Raw genomic sequence first — 17,847 nt, forward strand, 5'->3', positions numbered from 1 at the left:
AGCATTATAGAAAGTATAACCTAAATTTTTTTATGGATTCTTTTTCTTTAAGTTTCGATTGCCCCATTATGGACATCTTGGATTGATTTACAGATGTGCTACCCATCACTGGATTTGGGACCACTCCTGACAGATTTTCAAATCATGGACTCTCTTCTCAAAAGGTGAATTTCTGTCACTGAGAACAAAGTAATCTACTCATTTGATAGACTGACCATAAAAGGTATGTCTTTCTCAGAGTCCTTACTAAATGCAGAAATCAAAAGGTTGTCGTAGAAGCAGTAGAATTTCTTTTAATCAAGTCAGCACTGCTATATGATGGCACATACAGTAGACTCACAGTGGGCTGTGTGTGGCTGGGAGCATTGCTGAGACGAGAAATGCCTAATGTGGTGTGGGGATGGCAGAAACTTCAATGGAGAAACAGATTGGCCAGTGTGTCCCTATTATATGCAGGAAGGTTGTCTTGATGCCAAAAGAATATGCAAAATCTCAAGCTTCCCAGCTGAATTTGCTTTCTTGTATGGAATTAATTCACCATGACTTTGGCAGGTGTATGTACAGATGGTGATGTTTTTTAAGATATCCTGACCCAGGAGCTTTAGAGGGTCCTCCTAGATTTTTTGCTGGGTGGCTGAAAAGTCCCTTTCTCTTCCACTTGCTCACATTTCAGAGGTTACGCCCATCTTCAGGATTTTACTGGTAGTAATAAGAGATCATAAACACAATAAAGAAACTCTACTAAAATAGTGGAGATATGGCTAATCTGAAATATGTAATCAAAAAGTCAGGTAGATGTATGTGACTATATTGTTTGTACTTAAGTCCATATGTCTTACTTGAGATCTGTATGTTCAGTTAAATTTTGAAATAAAGCTCTATGATAAATACTAGAGAGACCAGAAGAGTTCATCTAATTTCCCCATCCTCCCCCCTGCACAATTCATCCATGCTGGAAATGGCCCCTTCTTATCTTCCTGCCAGACACTGAAGTGGTTCAGACCCAAAAGGCTCCCCTTGGAGCACACAGATAGTTTGAGATAGAAACAGAGATCTCCCAAGATAGAATTTACTTCTCCAGTCTGACTCTGGAATCCAAGAGAAAGGCAGAATTCTTTATAGTTTCTCTTACTCTTAAAAAAAGTCAGATGCCAAAATATTCCCACCAAATGTCCAAATCAAGAGAAGAGGATGGAGTAAATATGGGTTTCAGTAATCAGTTTTATTCACGTAGAGGGATGTTGCTTACAGCTTTAAATAGTGCCTGGAAAACTTCCACAAAGTAATGAGCATCTTACAAATGTTTGTAAATATGTAGTTATGTAGCTCACCTTTTGAATTTATAAAAATCAGAAACGTCCGCCAGAAAGTTTTGCAATGTGACAGTGGAACTAAAAATATCTAACAGCTACAGCTAACATTTACTGAATGCTCACTGTCATTTGACAAAAAAATTAAGTATTTTAAAATAGAAGGGCTTATGGTGTGGTAACCTCTGTATGTCTTCACAGACATCCCTCCTTCCCTCTTTTCAGCACGAGCCAGGCTTGGCCGTATGACTACCGTCCCAGTCCAATCAGTTGCAAAATAAAAAGGAAAAGGTTGATTATGTCCATGTAGATGTTCAGGGCAGCAAAAACATACTCTTCAGGGTCCAGGTCAGAATGATGATGGCGCCCTCCCACCATCACCTCCCATCCATCACCAAGTACTTAAAGAAAAGAAAGAAGAATTAGCTACTTAAGTTGTACATTTCTATCAAATAAGTATCCTAAAATTATCTGGAAAAATTATTTCCCATCAGTAAATACATCACAGAGAGTAAATTTGTGGCTATAGATATTATTCTTACAGCCTCAATCATTCATGATGTCCCCAAGTTTATGCTTTATCTATTAAAGCAAGTGTTTCATTCTCCTGAAGCCAGTGGGACCAAATATGTGAGCCTTACTTTCCTTTCCTTCCAAGTCCAGAAAGCTCTGTGCCTTTAGCCAATGATGTAGACCAGGTGGGCAGATTGGACACAGAGAGAAACTACAAAATGCCCTGTGTTTGTGATTTTCCCACGTGTTCTCACTGAAAAAAAGAATGAAAATAAAGATGGTTCCCCAACATTTAGATTCACCCACAGCAATAATTCTGAACTTTCCTTTGGGTGATAGCATTTTTCAAAACTTGACATTGGAGATGGCTTTGTGACGATGTCAGTATTTCAAAATAGAATGAGAAGACTCATATATGGTTAAATAAACCCCAATTAAATGTTTTAGCTCAGCTGCAGTAGGTAAAATTATGAGCTTCTAAAGCATCAAGAAAAAAAGTCAGAGAGCCCTCTCACCCTTGTGTTTGTTGCAAAGTGAGCAGATGTGGGCAGCACAAGTGCATTAGAAGGAGGAAAAGAAAACAAGCTGCTCCTCAGGTCTTTATATCCAGCCTGTAGACTAAGAGTCTAGTGCTGTGAGGCACAGCCGCATCAGACAGGTCAACCCTGGCATTACAAAGAATTCTTGGGGTTTTAAAGACTCTTTAAAATAATCCATTTTAGAACAACATCCACTACAGGGAAACCTGTCCCAAGTAATTCAGGTATCAGCTCTCCCTGTGTCCTGGTTCCCACTCAGCCTTCTAAGAATGAGGAGGAAGGGAGGAAAGAAACAGGAGGAAAAGAATGGGGCACCTTCTGGGTAGCCTCGTATCAGTTCATGATAGATGTCATCTCATGTAATATGGGAATGACCCAGCTGAGGCAGGTGAGGTTAATAGAGCCTCCAAGAAGGGAAGATCACACTGTAGCAGGTGGCAGAGAAGAGAGTCAAACCCAAGTCTGGGGGTTGCCAAAGCAGCTGCTTCACGTGGACCACTAAGTCCCTTCCCACTTATCCTCCCTCTCCCTATGTCTGATTCCAATAACTCTGTGGCAGAAAAAGCTAGAATGACCAACCATTCCAGTTTGCCCAGGACTTTTGTGTGTCTTCAGAAACCCCTCAGTCCCAGGGAAATGAGGACAGTTGGTCATCCTTTAAAAAAGGCCTCCAGCAGCTGAGCTTCCAGCCTTGCTCTTAGCCTCCATCTGTCACCCTGGAGTCCTTCTGTGGAAAAGTGCTTTTCTTTCTTCCTCCCCTCCAAGAACCCCTGACTTTATCTTATTTCTTCTTACAAGAGAGATAATGACTCCTAATCATTTCATGTATTGGCGGTTAGGAGTGCACCTCTCAGGTGAGGTTATATGTTTGAAGGCAGACAGGAAAGTGGGAGAGTAAGGTGAGATGGGATCCAGCTGTCTTTCCCCCAGCCCCAGAGGAAGAGGGCTCAGGACACCATGCAAGAGACAGACAGCCCACAGGGAAGCCCTGGTCAGGATTAGAAGCCCCAGGAGCATCTGAGGGTTCAATAAGCAATTATCACAAGGTTGTAGGATGCAAAGTTACTATACAACGGTCAATTACTTTCCTATATGCAGCAATGTATAAGTGAAATTGGAAATTAAAAACACAATACCATTAGCATCCAAAAAACTTAAATACTTAGGTATAAGTCTAACAAAATATGTACAAGAACTATATGAGGAAAACTATAAATCTCTGATGAATGAGATCAAGGAAGAACTAAATAAATGGAGAGACATTCCATGTTCGTGGATAGGAAGACTCACTATTTCCAAAATATCAGTTCTTCCCAACTTGATCTATAGATTCAACACAATCCCAATCAAAATCCCAGCAAGTTATTTTGTGGATATTGACAAACCATATGGAGAGACAAAAGACCCAGAATAGCCAATACAATATTGAAGGAAAAGAACAAAGTTGGAGGACTGATGCTACCAGACAACAAGATTTACTATAAAGCTACAGTAATCAAGATAGTGTGGTATTGGTGAAAAGACTAAACAAATAGATCAACAGGACAGAATAAAGAGCAAAGGCAATACAACGGAGTAAACATAGTCTCTTCAACAAATGGTGCTGAAACAACTGGACATCCACATGCCAAAAACATGAATCTAGACACAGATCTTACACCTTTCACAAAATAACTCATAATGAATCATAGACTTAAATGTAAAACATAAAACTCCTAGAAGATAACATAGGAGAAAACCTAGATGACCTTGGGTGTGGTGATGATTTTTTTAGATATGACACCAAAAGTATGATCCATGAAAGAAATAGTGGATAAACTAGACTTCATTAAAATTAAAAATGTCTGCTCTGTGAAAGACAGTGTGAAGATAATGATAATACAAGCCACAGACTGGGAGAAAATATTTACAAAAGAAATACCTGATAAAGGACAGTTCTCCTAAATATACAAAGAACTCTTAAAACTCAACAATAAGAAAACAAACAACTTGATTACAAAATGGGCCCAAGAACTTAACAGACACTTCACCAAAGAAGATATACAAATGGCAAGTAAGCATATGAAAAGATGCTCTACATCATATATCATCAGGGAAATGCAAATTAAAATTACAATAAGGGCTTCCCTGGTGGCGCAATGGTTGAGAGTCCACCTGCCGATGCAGGGGACGCTGGTTCGTGCCCCGGTCCAGGAAGATCCCACATGCCACAGAGTGGCTGGGCCCGTGAGCCATGGCCGCTGAGCCTACGCATCCGGAGCCTGTGCTCCGCAACGGGATAGGCCACAATGGTGAGAAGCCCGCGCACCACAAAAAAAAAAAAAAAATGACAATAAGATACCACTACACACCTATTAGAATGGCCAAATTCTGGAACACTGACAATACCAAATGCTGGTGAGGACGTGGAGCAACAGGAACTCTCATACACTGCTAGTGAGAATACAAAGTATTACAACCACTTTGGAATACAGTCTTACAAAACTAAACATACTCTTATTGTATGATCCAGTGAACATGCTCCTTGGTATCTACCCAAAGGAGTTGAAATCATCTGTCCACACAAAAACCTGCAGATGGATGTTTATAGCAGATTTATTCATAATTGCCAAAACTGGAGAGCAAACAAGATTCACCTCAGTAGGTGAATGAATAAATTAACTGTGGTACATCAAGATGGTGGAATATTATTCAACACTAAAAAGAAATGACCTACCAAGCCATGAAAAGACATGGAGGAATCTTAAGTGCAAATACTAAGTAAAAGAAGCCAATTTGAAAAGGCTTAATATTGTATGATTCCTACTCTATGACATTCTGGAAAAGGCAAAACTTGGAAACAGTAAGAAAATTAGTGGTTGCCAGGGGTTGGGGATGGGGAGGGATCAACTGGTAGAACAAAGAGGATTTTTTGAGCAGTGAAAATATTCTGTATGATATTACAATGATGGACACATATCATTATACATTTGTCCAAACCCATAGAATATACAACACCAAGAGTGAGCCTTAACGTAGACTACGGACTTTGGGTGATTATGATATGTCAATGTAGGTTCATCCATTGTAATAAATGTACCACTTTGGTGGGGGCTATTGATAATGGGGAAGGCCATGCGTGTATGGAGGCTGGAGTATATGGGAAATCTCTGTACTCTTCTTTTGGTTTTACTAAGAACCTAAAACTGCTCTAAAAAGAATTGTCTTTATAAAAAATAAAAAGGAGGAGGAGGAGGAGGACAAGAAGACAGAGGAAGGAGCAAGTGACCTGGGGAGCTTTCCAGTAAATTACTGACTCCACTTGACTCCAAGCCTAGCAGAGGGCTTAGGGCCCCATCAATGCACATACCATACTCTTTGTCAAAGAAAGGGAGAAATGCGCTTACGAGTGAGAAGATCACAGTACCAAGTCCAGCATACAATAGATGCAACCACTGCAAAAAGAAAGGAAACAACTGTATATTAAGAGTAAGACTTGGAACAACTCAGGGGATCACTTAGGTCACTGCTGTTAGGTAAGATATTAAGAAAGTCAAAGCTGTGGAGAGAATCTTTTCTTGAACATAGTGAACAGCATCCACTCAATTCCATTCAGCAAGCCCCATCCACATAGTTCTTCAAGAGAATGTGCCCTCCCCTCAGCTCAGGGAACATAGTGACTCTCACACAGCCTTGCTAGAGCTGATTGACAAGAGGTGGATGATAACACTCCAACAGCAGTGAATCTCTTGACCGACCAAGAGCCTCTTCCCTGTGACCAGGATCAAACAGATGCTCTAGGCCAGTTAGAAATCAATTCTCAGGATAGAGGAATCCAGGCAGCAGTTCTACCATTAGCTAGTGCTGGAGATATTACTACACAAGCAGAGATGGCCAATCACCTCAGTTCAAGAAAGGGAGGTGGGGTTTCCTTTTCCATGAATTCTGGCTCTTCTTCCCACCTCGGAGCTCCATGAGAGTCTCTGGGTCTTTGCCTTGACCTAGTCTGAGGGGTATGTGTTCCTTGCAACCAGAACAACCCTGATCAGAATATGTGACAAATTGGCCTAAATGCCAAAGGGTTTGGCTGTAGAAGAGCAAAAGGAAGTGGTGTATAACATCTGAGAAGCATAATGGCGTTCACTCTTTAGGAGGAGAAAGCTAGTCCTAGAGGCATGGGGAGCACTCTGCTAACCAGGGAACATTCTTGAGGAAAGAAAGAAATCAGGAGTCAGTGACACAGAGAGGGAGGCACAGTGTTTCCAGACTGAGCTAGGTGTAAGAAAACAGCTGACAACTGGAGTCTGAAGGATTCAAAATTGCCAGAGTCCAGCAAGGTTGGACATACTTAGAACAAGGGTCTGTCAGTGGTTCATCCCAAGATCCTCTGAGGGGAGGGCAGCTGTCGCCTAGGGTCGGAGCTCAATCTTCATGCCCAGACCTCCTGTCAGTGGTCCCCTACCACAACTGGTGCAGCAGGTGGCCTCACAGACCTCCAGCTACGGGGAGGGGCATGTAACTGACCAGGGTCCGGTGGCTGTGTGGTGCAACCCACTGTAGTTTGCTCCTGGGTCACGCTTCACCGTCTCAGGTGGGGGCAGCAGGACCTTCCTGGGAGACCCTGGACTGCTGTAATGGTCCACGTTAGCTCCAGGAGCCCCTCACGGCACCACATCCAGAGTGCTCCCACCTTCCTTCCCTCTCCTGAACCTGGGGTCACATATGCTGTCATGGTCTGACAGCTCTCCCAGCCTTCGTTGCCGCCACACTTTTCTCCCACAGACATTTCTCCTATCACAGTCCTTGCAAGTTTCACCCATCTGGTGTCTGCTTCTCAGAGGATCCAGACCAACAACACAACCAGCACTTCACCCTATATTCTAACAATTATCTGAGGTTTACAAAGGAGATCCCACTTACATATGATCGTATGAAGATTAAGAGAATTCCATAGATAATAAGTACGAAGAGTAAAACAAACAGCATTCCATTTAGCAAGGTGAAATCGCACTGAGGAAACAACACAAAACCAATTAAATTACCATCCATAAGCAATTTCAAGGTGTTTAGAGATGCATCGTGTACCCGCTAGAAAGAAACTGGCCCATTTGCTAATCATTTCCCCTGGCTAATCCCAAGAACCATGGAAATCCATTAGCCCCTAAGCACTGAAAAATGCTACATAAAAAGTGTTGTATTTCTTCAGGAGGGAGAAAAGGGTAGGATATGGATGAAATAACAGGAGCCACAAATTGATAATTTTTGAAACTAGGTAATGGGCACATGGGAGTTTATTAAACTATTCTATCTTTGTATCTATATAAAATTTTCCCTAATAAAAAATGTACTGAATAAGCAGGATGTAAATTTGTAAGTATAGTATGGTCATAATCATTCATATTTTTAAAAGCATATGCATAGACTACATTAATGGAATTAAATAGACAAAGATGTTAACTGGGTACCTTTTTCACATTTGTATGTATATATTTCAATAAAAATACATATACTAAGCTTTCAAAAATTACTATTAATTATTCTTTTGTAATCTTAAAATTTATTAATATGCTTTTTGGTTTTGCTTCTATAAATCAGTAACCAAGTCAGTCTAGGGAAGATTAGAATTTTTTTTAAAGAAAGAGGAATATTCATCTTCTGGCCTGAAAAAAGAATGGATTAGGAAGCAAAAGAATCCAAGGTATTTTCTTGCAAGAGTGTTTTCCTAATTCCTCTATTTTTCCTATTTCACTCCCTACCCTTACCACACCAAGAGAATAATCTACCAGGTCACCGAGTCTGGTTCTCAGGCCGGAAGCATCAGCAGCGCCTGGGAAATGTAAATTATCGGCCCCCATGCCAGACATTGTGAAGCAGCAACTCCAGGAGGAGTGAATTCTGTGTTCCACACGCTCTCCGGGTGACTCTGATGCCTGCTAAGAAAGTTTGTCTAGAGCTGTGCTTTCAATACACTTGGCCACTGAGCACTGGAAATGCAGTTAGTTCAAACTGAGATTGCTGCAAGTATAAAATACACACTGGGTTTGAATTTCAAAATAAAGAATGTAAGGTATCTCATTAATATTTTTGCTATACTGATTACATGTCGAAATGATAACACTTGACATATACTGGGTTAAATGAAATATATTATTAAAACTAATTTTACCTGTCTCCTTTTACTTTTTAAACATGGTTACTAGGAAAGCCAGAAGCCTGAAGGCAAGGACTCCATGGAGGTGAGGCCCACAGAAAGCCGAGAGCCTGAGGGAGGAGGGAGCAGAATGGGTCAGGAGGGGCAAAGAAACATATTCACACACTCCCTTATGACAGAAATCTGCTTCAATAATACGTACTTTTGTTTGAAGAGCAAATAAAGTGAGTGATATCGTCACTAGAGCGGTTCCTGCCGTTGCCCATAACACTTCCTCGGCATTATAGAAACTAAAACCAGAGACTGTGATTATTGTTCACATAACATTCAAAGAAAAGCGCACACACACACACACACACACAAATGTGTATCAAAGACTTACACTGACACGGTTCCTAGCAGCAGACCTTGAAGTATTGTCTAGAAACAAAAATCACAATAAATCAGAAGCCTGAATCCCAAGGCCAAAATCCAGAAGAGGTGGTTTGAGGTTTGTGCATTCTGGCAGGGTCTAGTGAGCTATTGGGAATATGTATGATCCCAGCGCACAAAGCTACAGGCTATGGATATGGGAAATAAATAACGGAAACAAACATTTCCTTATCGTTCTCCCCAAGACCGACAGAAAAAATTATTTCATGTGTAAATATTTCTTAGAACACAATAGTAACTTTCAACATATTCAGCGACTTAAATATGTATTAATTAGGAATGTGGAAACCAAGGTAAAAGCTTTATCTGTAGACCATATTGTCATTAATCAAATAGGGCCATCCACACAGAATCTTAACATTTTATCAGAGCAGGATATGCTATTTCTACTGACGCTCCACCAAAGGTTTCCGTACTGACCTTTCCCATAGTGCTTGGATGAGAATAAAATACTTCAAACCTCAGACGTGGAATGAGGATTGAGACCTCAGTACCAGGGGATGAGCTGGAGGACACACCTACAAAGCATGGAGCTGCACTGGTAGGTGCCAATCCAGGGCTCTGAAGAGGGCTGCACTGGGGCTGCATTGGGTCTGTATGGGGGCTCTATGGGGGCTGGAGGGTTCCCATGGTCCAAATGGAGCCAGGGATGGGGCAGTGAGGGAGAGAGGGAGGGGATGAGAGCCAGAAGGCAGTCAAGCTGGAGGATGAGACCAAAAAGGCTATGAGGATGTGCCCAGGCCCACAGTCAGGCTCCAGGACAGCCAGCAGGCCAGTGAGAACTACAGTCAGCAGTGGCTGCAGGGCCTGAGGACATTCCCCAGCTGGTAGTATGCTCCATCAGAGACAGATCCAGAGACTAGCTGGTCCATGGCAAGAGCCAGGAAAGAACCTTCTAGTCTCTGGGAGTAAATGTGAGGACACATCCTATCCTCAGTGCTAGGACTGCCTGAGAGGCTTTGAACTTCGTCAGCTGGCTAATGACGTCCAGGATTGGAGACTGGAAAAGAACCGGAGTCCCGGGAGTCCCGGATTGCCTCTCTGGATCTCCCAAACCCAGTGGGTAAGCCTGATTCTCTACTTTGTTCAACGGACCAAAGTAAGCTGTCTTTATTGACCTTACAGGTTTTTTTTTTTAAGTGCACCTATTCCGCGTACACATGATATTTTAACAATGTGCTTGCTTTCAACCTTTCCTTTTATAATATTTCTTCTCTTAGGCTGTTACCAGCTTAGAAATAAATAGCAAAACCTTGGCGATGAGAGCTTCCTTTGAGATCAATAACTTTGATCTCTTCTTGAAATAAACATTAGAACTATTGAAAAAGTTAAAAGAAAACATCCAAAAATTTCTGGAAAAATACCTCTCCCTGTCCCAATCTCTTCCCCAGGATTCCCAGTGTCTTTCTATGTCTGGCTTTTAACTCCCACCCCTTCTGAGTGTGGTCTCTGCTGTTAAGTGCAGGAACTGGGAGACTCTACTCGCTCACCTGGACAATGAGCAGTGTATCCACACCAACTAAGAAAAGCCCCTCAATGCTCCGTCAGCTGAAGAAATGCCCAAATGTGGGTATCAAAGAGACAGTCTTCTCCAGCGTCATGAGGAAACTGTTCTTCCCGACATATAATTCACACTGGACGCCGTGTGGTACCCACAGAGAACCTCATCCTTGGCCGTGTGTCCTTGCTCACGTTGACCACCAGGAGGCGCAGATCCAAATCTAGGCTCATCACACTCAAATGCGTGGAACTATGCATTTTGCGCACGAATCTCACCTCTGGCTTTATTTTCCTTCCATCAGATTTCCCCACCAATTCATCTTATATTCTTGTATTTTGCATATATATATATATATATATTTTTTTTTTTTTTTTTTTTTTTTTTTTGCGGTATGCGGGCCTCTCACGTTGTGGCCTCTCACGTTGCAGAGCACAGGCTCCGGACGCACAGGCTCAGCGGCCATGGCTCACGGGCCCAGCCGCTCCTCGGCATGTGGGATCTTCCGGGACCGGGGCACGAACCCGTGTCCCCTGCATCGGCAGGTGGACTCTCAACCACTGCGCCACCAGGGAAGGCCTATTTTGCATATTTTATAAGCTACCTCAACTCTGATATGGAACCAGGTGAGGAACAAGTGAATTGGTAAGTAAATCTTCACAGGGAAGGGTGGTCAGCAGTTCATGGGAGCAATCGCAAAGAATCTGACTTTCTTTCCAGAACACTAAATCATACTGAGATTCTGTTCTGGGTTTTCCTAAGAGGAGCAAGTACTATTGTCAGTGAGTTTCAGAGAGTCCACTGCTTCCAGGAGGCAAGAGGTTTGGCCTGACTGGTATAAACATTAATAAACAGAAACCTCAATTGCAATAGAGTCAGCACACATTGAAATAGAAATAAAATAAATTTTACAAAAATAAGGAAAATTACATTTCTTGCACACAATTTGTGAACTCACTCTCCACAGCAAAATGTGTTTTTTGTCTCTGACAGAGGACAGTCAGGTTAACTGTTCCTGAAATGTAGCCCAGACTCCGGAGTGGGCCTCTCAGAAGCAAGTTTGCTGGCACAGAGGAGTAGCCCAGGGTCGCCAAATTCTCTAGTTTGTTAAAAGGGTGTGGATTCCAGGTCATAAGTAAGTTTATGACTTCAAAATTCATCCAAGAGAATGTCTCACAAACAATTTCTATCTGTATTATTCCACAGAAATATTTTCCACAATAAATGGAATGAATTTAATAATGTGATGAAAATATATTTCAGAGATGAACGACAACGGATGCTAATGAGGTTTACTTACAAATAATCCCAGAAGAATGTAATTCGCAGGCACCTGGCGGCGGAGCTTCCCACAGCAAGCAAGTATAATAAATACAACAAAAAATGCTGGCCTGGGGATAATTTAAAACCATGTGTTATTTGCTTATATCACATGATATATTATAGGTAGATAGCTATAGAGATGTATTATCTGATAATAAGTATTATAAAGTAAACAAAAATGTAGATTATTACCTTTACCTCTTTTTTTTTTTTTTGCTTTTAAAATTAACTTTTCTCATTGCCATCCATACACAGCTTGTGGGTTCTTTTTTCAAATTTTTTATTTTGAAATACTTGTAGATTCACAGGAAACTGCAAGGGAACAGAGGTCCTGTGTAACCTTTGCTCAGTTTCCCCCCATATTACATATTTAAAGTAGAATACCCAAACCAGTAATGTAACATTGGTACAGCATGTATATACGTAATGCTATGTCATAGACCTATGATGCAAATCTATGTGCAGATCCATGTAACCAGCACCACAATCAAGATGTGGAACTATCTCATCATTAAGATATCCTACCATCCCATTATGGTAACACACACACACACACGCGCGCGCACACACACACACACACACACACCCCTAACTCCCAGCAACCACTAATTTGCTATTTTCCATCTTTATAATCTTGTCATTTCAAGAATGTTATACCTTGGGACTTCCCTGGTGGCGCAGTGTTTAAGAATCCACCTGCCAATGCAAGGGACATGGGTTCAAGCCCCGGTCCAGGAAGATCCCACATGCTGAGGAGCAACTAAGCCCGTGCGCCACAACTACTGAGCCTGTGCTCTACAGCCCGCGAGCCACAGTTACTGAGCCTGCATGCCACAGCTACTGAAACCTATGTGCCTAGAGCCTGTGCTCTGCAACAAGAGAAGCCACCACAATGAGAAGCCCACGCACCACAATGATGAGTAGCCCCAACTCGCCACAACTACAGAAAGCCCATGTGTAGCAACAAAGACCCAACACAGCCAAAAATTAATTAATTAATTAATTTAAAAAAAGAATGTTATACCTTTACCTAATTTTTAATAAGGACATCAATCGATAGCTAGTGGAAAAAACTTTTAATTTAATCCAATAATACTTACAAGAGTGCGTAGGTGAACCAGGGATTCTTGACCACCCAAACTCTTAAAGCCTTCCTGGTTAAAAAAATAATAGTTTTACACAATAAGTAGCTTATTTTGCTAACTAGTGTAATATTTAAGTAGACATTAAACAATCTCATGAGAAGAAAGGGGGGAAACCCTAAATGGTTGACAATGACAGATGGGAAAGGAAACAGTAAAACATAAAACTGTATCTTGCTTCTTAAAATAGATTCACAAAAAAGCACAGTCTTAAGTTGTAAGTGAAATTTGGATAAATGCAAATGTCCTAGTGAAGTTTTAATTTTAAAAAATACTGAGATTGATATGTACCCAAAGCAAAAGTAATCAAATTCTCATATGTTTGTTTGTAAACACAGATTTTCAAAGGATGGGTTTAAGCCGTGACGGACCATAGTCCCTGAAATAATTTCTGCATTTAACAGAGCTCCAGCCTCCAAGGCCTCCATAGTTTCACCTTTCTTCCTTTACCCAATTTTATCTGTGGAAATAGCTTGGCGAAAATAAAAAAGAAAATAGTGCCCAAAATAAGGGAAAATTCTTAGCTTAGGAAGTTAAACTCCAGAAATCTACCAACACCTTCGTCTAGAAGTTGCCTCAGAAAAACAAAGCGACAGAAATATTATATCCTATGAATGATTAAGGAAAAATAGATAATCTTTTAATGATAAAAATTAAATTGAGCTATTCAGTGAGAATTAATATGGGCAGCTTAATACTTAATTTACATCAGTAATAAAGACTTACCAGAAAAGAAACAGGCTGATGATTGCCCCAGTGATCAGCAGCTGAACTGACAGGAGGAAGAACACTTTTACGATGAAAGCTGAGGAGACAGAAACCTTATTTTTATGACACAATATTCAAAAGTAAAAATATAAATGTAATTACCTATTTTTGACACTTAATGAAAGAAAATTTTCCTCTGATTTTTTTGATGATAGGAAAGGGAGTGCTAATTTAGAGTTGGCCAATAGAGTGACAACAATACAGCTCTGCAGAACTCTCGGAAAAGACTCAGTCCAGACTGTTAGAGGCATTTTATTGAAGATCTGAGGGTTTATCCATGAAAGTCCCCAAATTTTAAAGACCAAACTCAGGGATTTAATTCCTTATTATGGACACCCTATCCTCCTTAGGACCAAAAGTGACCTGAAAGTCTCAGAATGTTGCAAACCCATCATTAGGGATTCAGCTGCACCCCTGCATAGATGGAGCCCAGTGATGCCCTAAGAACTACCGGGGGAGAGGGCGTTTACCCCTCTGCAGAGGGACTTGGGCTGCAGGGAGTTTGTAGAGCTTCTCTACCACTTTTCTCTCTATCCTCCCTGCCTTTAGCAACTCCCTTCCCTCCTGCTTGTGCAGAAACTTGATAACCTGACGAATTGTTAAGTATGACCAAGGAGTTCCAAGCCAATGGCGTGCCAAAGCAGAGTGCAGAGCATGTTGGCATCTCTGTTTGCTTACTTCCAGCTGACTACACAGGTTTTCCTGGAGCCCTCGGAACATGACACCAGTGATGACCACTTACTTTTTTGTGGCCTTATCCCAGTTTTAAAAGAAAAAAAAAAATGCTGCTTAAAGTTGACTTATAGGATTGTCAACTGTGTCCTTCTGCTGGGCAGTTTCTGTGCATTTGAAGTGTAACAACAAAGAAATAGGACTGAGCTATCTTAATAAAAATGCCAGAACATATGTGTGCTGCCGACATTAAAATATCCACTTACTTGACATTAAATTCACATCTAGTATGTATCAAGGACTGTGAGGGAATAGATGTTAAATGTGGTCCAGCCACATAAGACTAGACATATAGATCAACGAAGTAGAATTGAGAGCCCTAAAATAGTCCCTTACATTTGTGGTCAATCCTACAAATATGGTCAATTGATTTCTAACAAACATACTAGAACAATTCAATGGAGAAAGGTGAGTCTTTTCAACAACTTGTGCTGGGACAATTGGACATACACGTATAAAATGATGAATTTGGGCCCCTTTCTCATATCATACATACACAAAAGTTAACTAGTTAAACATGGATCATAGACATAAACCTAAGAAATATAATTCTTGGAAGAAAGCATAGGTGTAAATCTTTGTGAGCATGGATTAGGCAATGATTTTTTTAGATATGATACCTAAAACACAAGCAAAGAAAAAAAAACAAATAAATTGATTTCATCAAAAGTAAAAGCTTTGTGCTTCAAATGACACCTTCAGAAAGTAAAAGAAAACCCACAAACTGGCAGAAAATATTTGCATATCATGTATCTGAAAAGGGATCTAATACATAAAGAACACTTACAATCCAATTACAAGAAGACAAATAAGAATTTAAATTGGGCAAAACCTGTGGAGTGCCCTCCCACATTGACGCTGGGCTTGGCCACATGACATGTTGGCCAGTGAGACATTAGCAGTGGTTTGATTAATAGAGACTTGATAAATGCTTACACACTGGGGCTTGTCCATCTGGTCTACCTCTTCTTGGGACCCAGCCCCACGTGATGAGAAGCTCAAGCCACAAGAAAAGAGCCAACAACCAACACAAACTGCCATCCATGTCAGGGAGTCATAATGGCCATTGCAGCCTCAGCTGCCAACTAAGAGCTCCAGAAGGCCTCTTTCCAGCCACAAGGTAGAGGGTGAGGGCCACAGGGAGACAGCAATGAGATTCAAAGTTCACAGTCCATCTTCAAGTCGTCCAGGTCCTAAGAAGGCATAAAGGTGGCAGAGTGTTCACCGGGGACCTAAGCATTTGCCTTCAATTGCCTACCTTCCAACTTCGTATTTCATGAAATAAAAAAAATTCTCATTTATTTAAGCCGCAGTTTTTCGGACTTCTGTTACAGCTGAATGTATTTCCTATACAGAATTAATATGTAGGGCTCTGAATTAGTATTGTTTAAAACTTAAGCCAATATCATGGTATCATCTTGTATGTAGGCAAGAACGTTCAATGACTAATTCACGTTTCCTAAGAAAACCACAAGTTATTCACCATAATATGTGTATCATGAATTTATGAATGCCCTGGAAAACTTGGGGACCATCTGTTATTGCAGCCTTATGTCATGTTTCATGGTAAAGCATGACTGGGAAAAAACTAAAAGCAAAATTAAATCCTACAATCCACCCTGTGTAAACATTTTAAGAGAACTTTTCTCTTCCGAAAAGGTCATTTCTTTATTCTCACCTCTGCGGATAGCTGCTTCTGAGAATGGGCCAGATAAAGGATTGCTGTCCTCTGTGGTGGTCTCTGCTGAAATTTCTACCACATAGGTATCCCCTCGCTCACCAGCTTTGGAGCGTGGATTCCCATGAGTTTGTTGTGGCCCATGAGTTGAAGATGAAGTTCCGTAGGACCGAGCAGACTTGCTCTGGATAGTATCATCTACTGCTTTCCGAACCAGATGTTGATGATTTCCAGAACTAAAGTCTATTGGTTCACTGACCTCCAAGTCCATTTTCCTAGAAAGGGAAAATTGTTATTCAGGTCCTTATGATCATACCACTACAACCTTAGCATCTTCATAACATTAGATGATTTTTTTTCTTAATTTCAACTCCTTGGTTCAGTACTTCCCAAGTCAGTGCTCAACACATATTTGTTGAATGAATGATGAACAAATACTTTTTTTTTTTTTTTTTTTTTTACAGTACGTGGGCCTCTCACTATTGTGGCCTCTCCCATTGCGGAGCACAGGCTCCGGACGCGCAGGCTCAGCAGCCATGGCTCACGGGCCCAGCTGCTCCGCGGCATGTGGGATCCTCCCAGACCGGGGCACGAACCCGCGTCCCATGCATCGGCAGGCGGACTCTCAACCACTGCACCACCAGGGAAGCCCACAAATACTTCTAATATGAGGCCTGCAGAGTAAAATAACTTTTATCCTATTATGAAATTAATGTTTATGAATTCATTCTGCAAGGAGTTAATAAACTCCCTCTTGTGTGGAGCTGCCCTTGTCACCTTTGCCCTCAAAGAGCTTACATTTTGGGAGAGAAGATAATCAAATAAGCAATAATATAAAAGGCAGTATAAGCAGGGCCAGAAGCAATGGAGGATGTTATGAGAGCAGAAAAGTCTGGGAGAAGATGCAGGGAGTAGAAAAGGTTGTCCAAACCTTCCAGAGAAAGTGAGGTTTAAGCCAAGGCTGGAAGATGAAGAGGAGTTAGTCAGGTGAAGAGGTAGGGAAAGGTTTTCTCAGGCAGAGGAATCAGCCTGGACCAGGACTGGAGGAAGCAGAGAGGGCAGGCTCCAGAAACTGAAAGAAGTTCATGTGGCTGGAGTAGGGAGTTCAAAGGGGAAAGCAGAGTGAGTTTAGACAGGAGAGTAGTGGGGGCCAGTCACTGCAGGGCTGGCAAGCCAAGTTCATCCCCAAGCCATGACTGAATAGTGGTCCCCCAAAGATGTCCACATCCTCATCCCTGAACCTGTGAACGTGTTACTCCATATGGCAAAAGCAACATTGCCAATGTGATGAAGTTAGGGACTCTGAGGTGGGAATATGATCCTGGACCAACTGGATGGGCCCAGTCGAATCACAAGGGTCCTTATGACCATAGTTATAAGAGGCAGGAGGATCAGCATCAGAGAAGATGTGACAAGAGAAACATAGGGCAGAGTGATACAGTGGCTGTTTTTAAAGATGGAGGAAGGGGCCATGAGCCAAGAAATGCGGGAGGCCTGTAGAAGTCGGAAAAGGTAAGGAAATGGGGCTTCCCTGGTGGCGCAGGGGTTGAGAGTCCACCTGCCGATGCAGGGGACACGGGTTCGTGCCCCAGTCCGGGAAGATGCCATATGCTGCGGAGCGGCTGGGCCCGTGGGCCATGGCTGCTGAGCCTGCGCGTCCGGAGCCCGTGCTCTGCAACGCGAGACGCCACGGCAGTGAGAGGCCCGCGTACCGCGCCCCGCCCCCCAAAAAAAGGTAAGGAAATGTATTCTCCCCTAGAGCTTCCAGAAAGGAATACAGCC

At 41.8% G+C, this 17,847-nt stretch overlaps 1 protein-coding gene across 1 annotated transcript; it reads right to left on the minus strand.

Annotated features, from left to right (window-relative positions):
- Positions 1 to 1,559: 1,559 nt before the first annotated feature.
- On the minus strand, positions 1,560 to 16,336 carry LOC132524239 (protein lifeguard 2-like). The gene is given in 10 exon segments (XM_060156081.1): positions 1,560 to 1,696; positions 1,699 to 1,711; positions 5,749 to 5,796; positions 7,262 to 7,351; positions 8,695 to 8,782; positions 8,875 to 8,912; positions 11,723 to 11,813; positions 12,846 to 12,899; positions 13,614 to 13,692; positions 16,066 to 16,336. Coding segments are annotated over 10 exon segments (909 nt in total).
- Between the last annotated feature and the right edge of the window lie 1,511 nt (positions 16,337 to 17,847).

Source organism: Lagenorhynchus albirostris, chromosome 8, assembly GCF_949774975.1.
Source record: "Lagenorhynchus albirostris chromosome 8, mLagAlb1.1, whole genome shotgun sequence".
NCBI classification, from domain to species: domain Eukaryota; kingdom Metazoa; phylum Chordata; class Mammalia; order Artiodactyla; family Delphinidae; genus Lagenorhynchus; species Lagenorhynchus albirostris.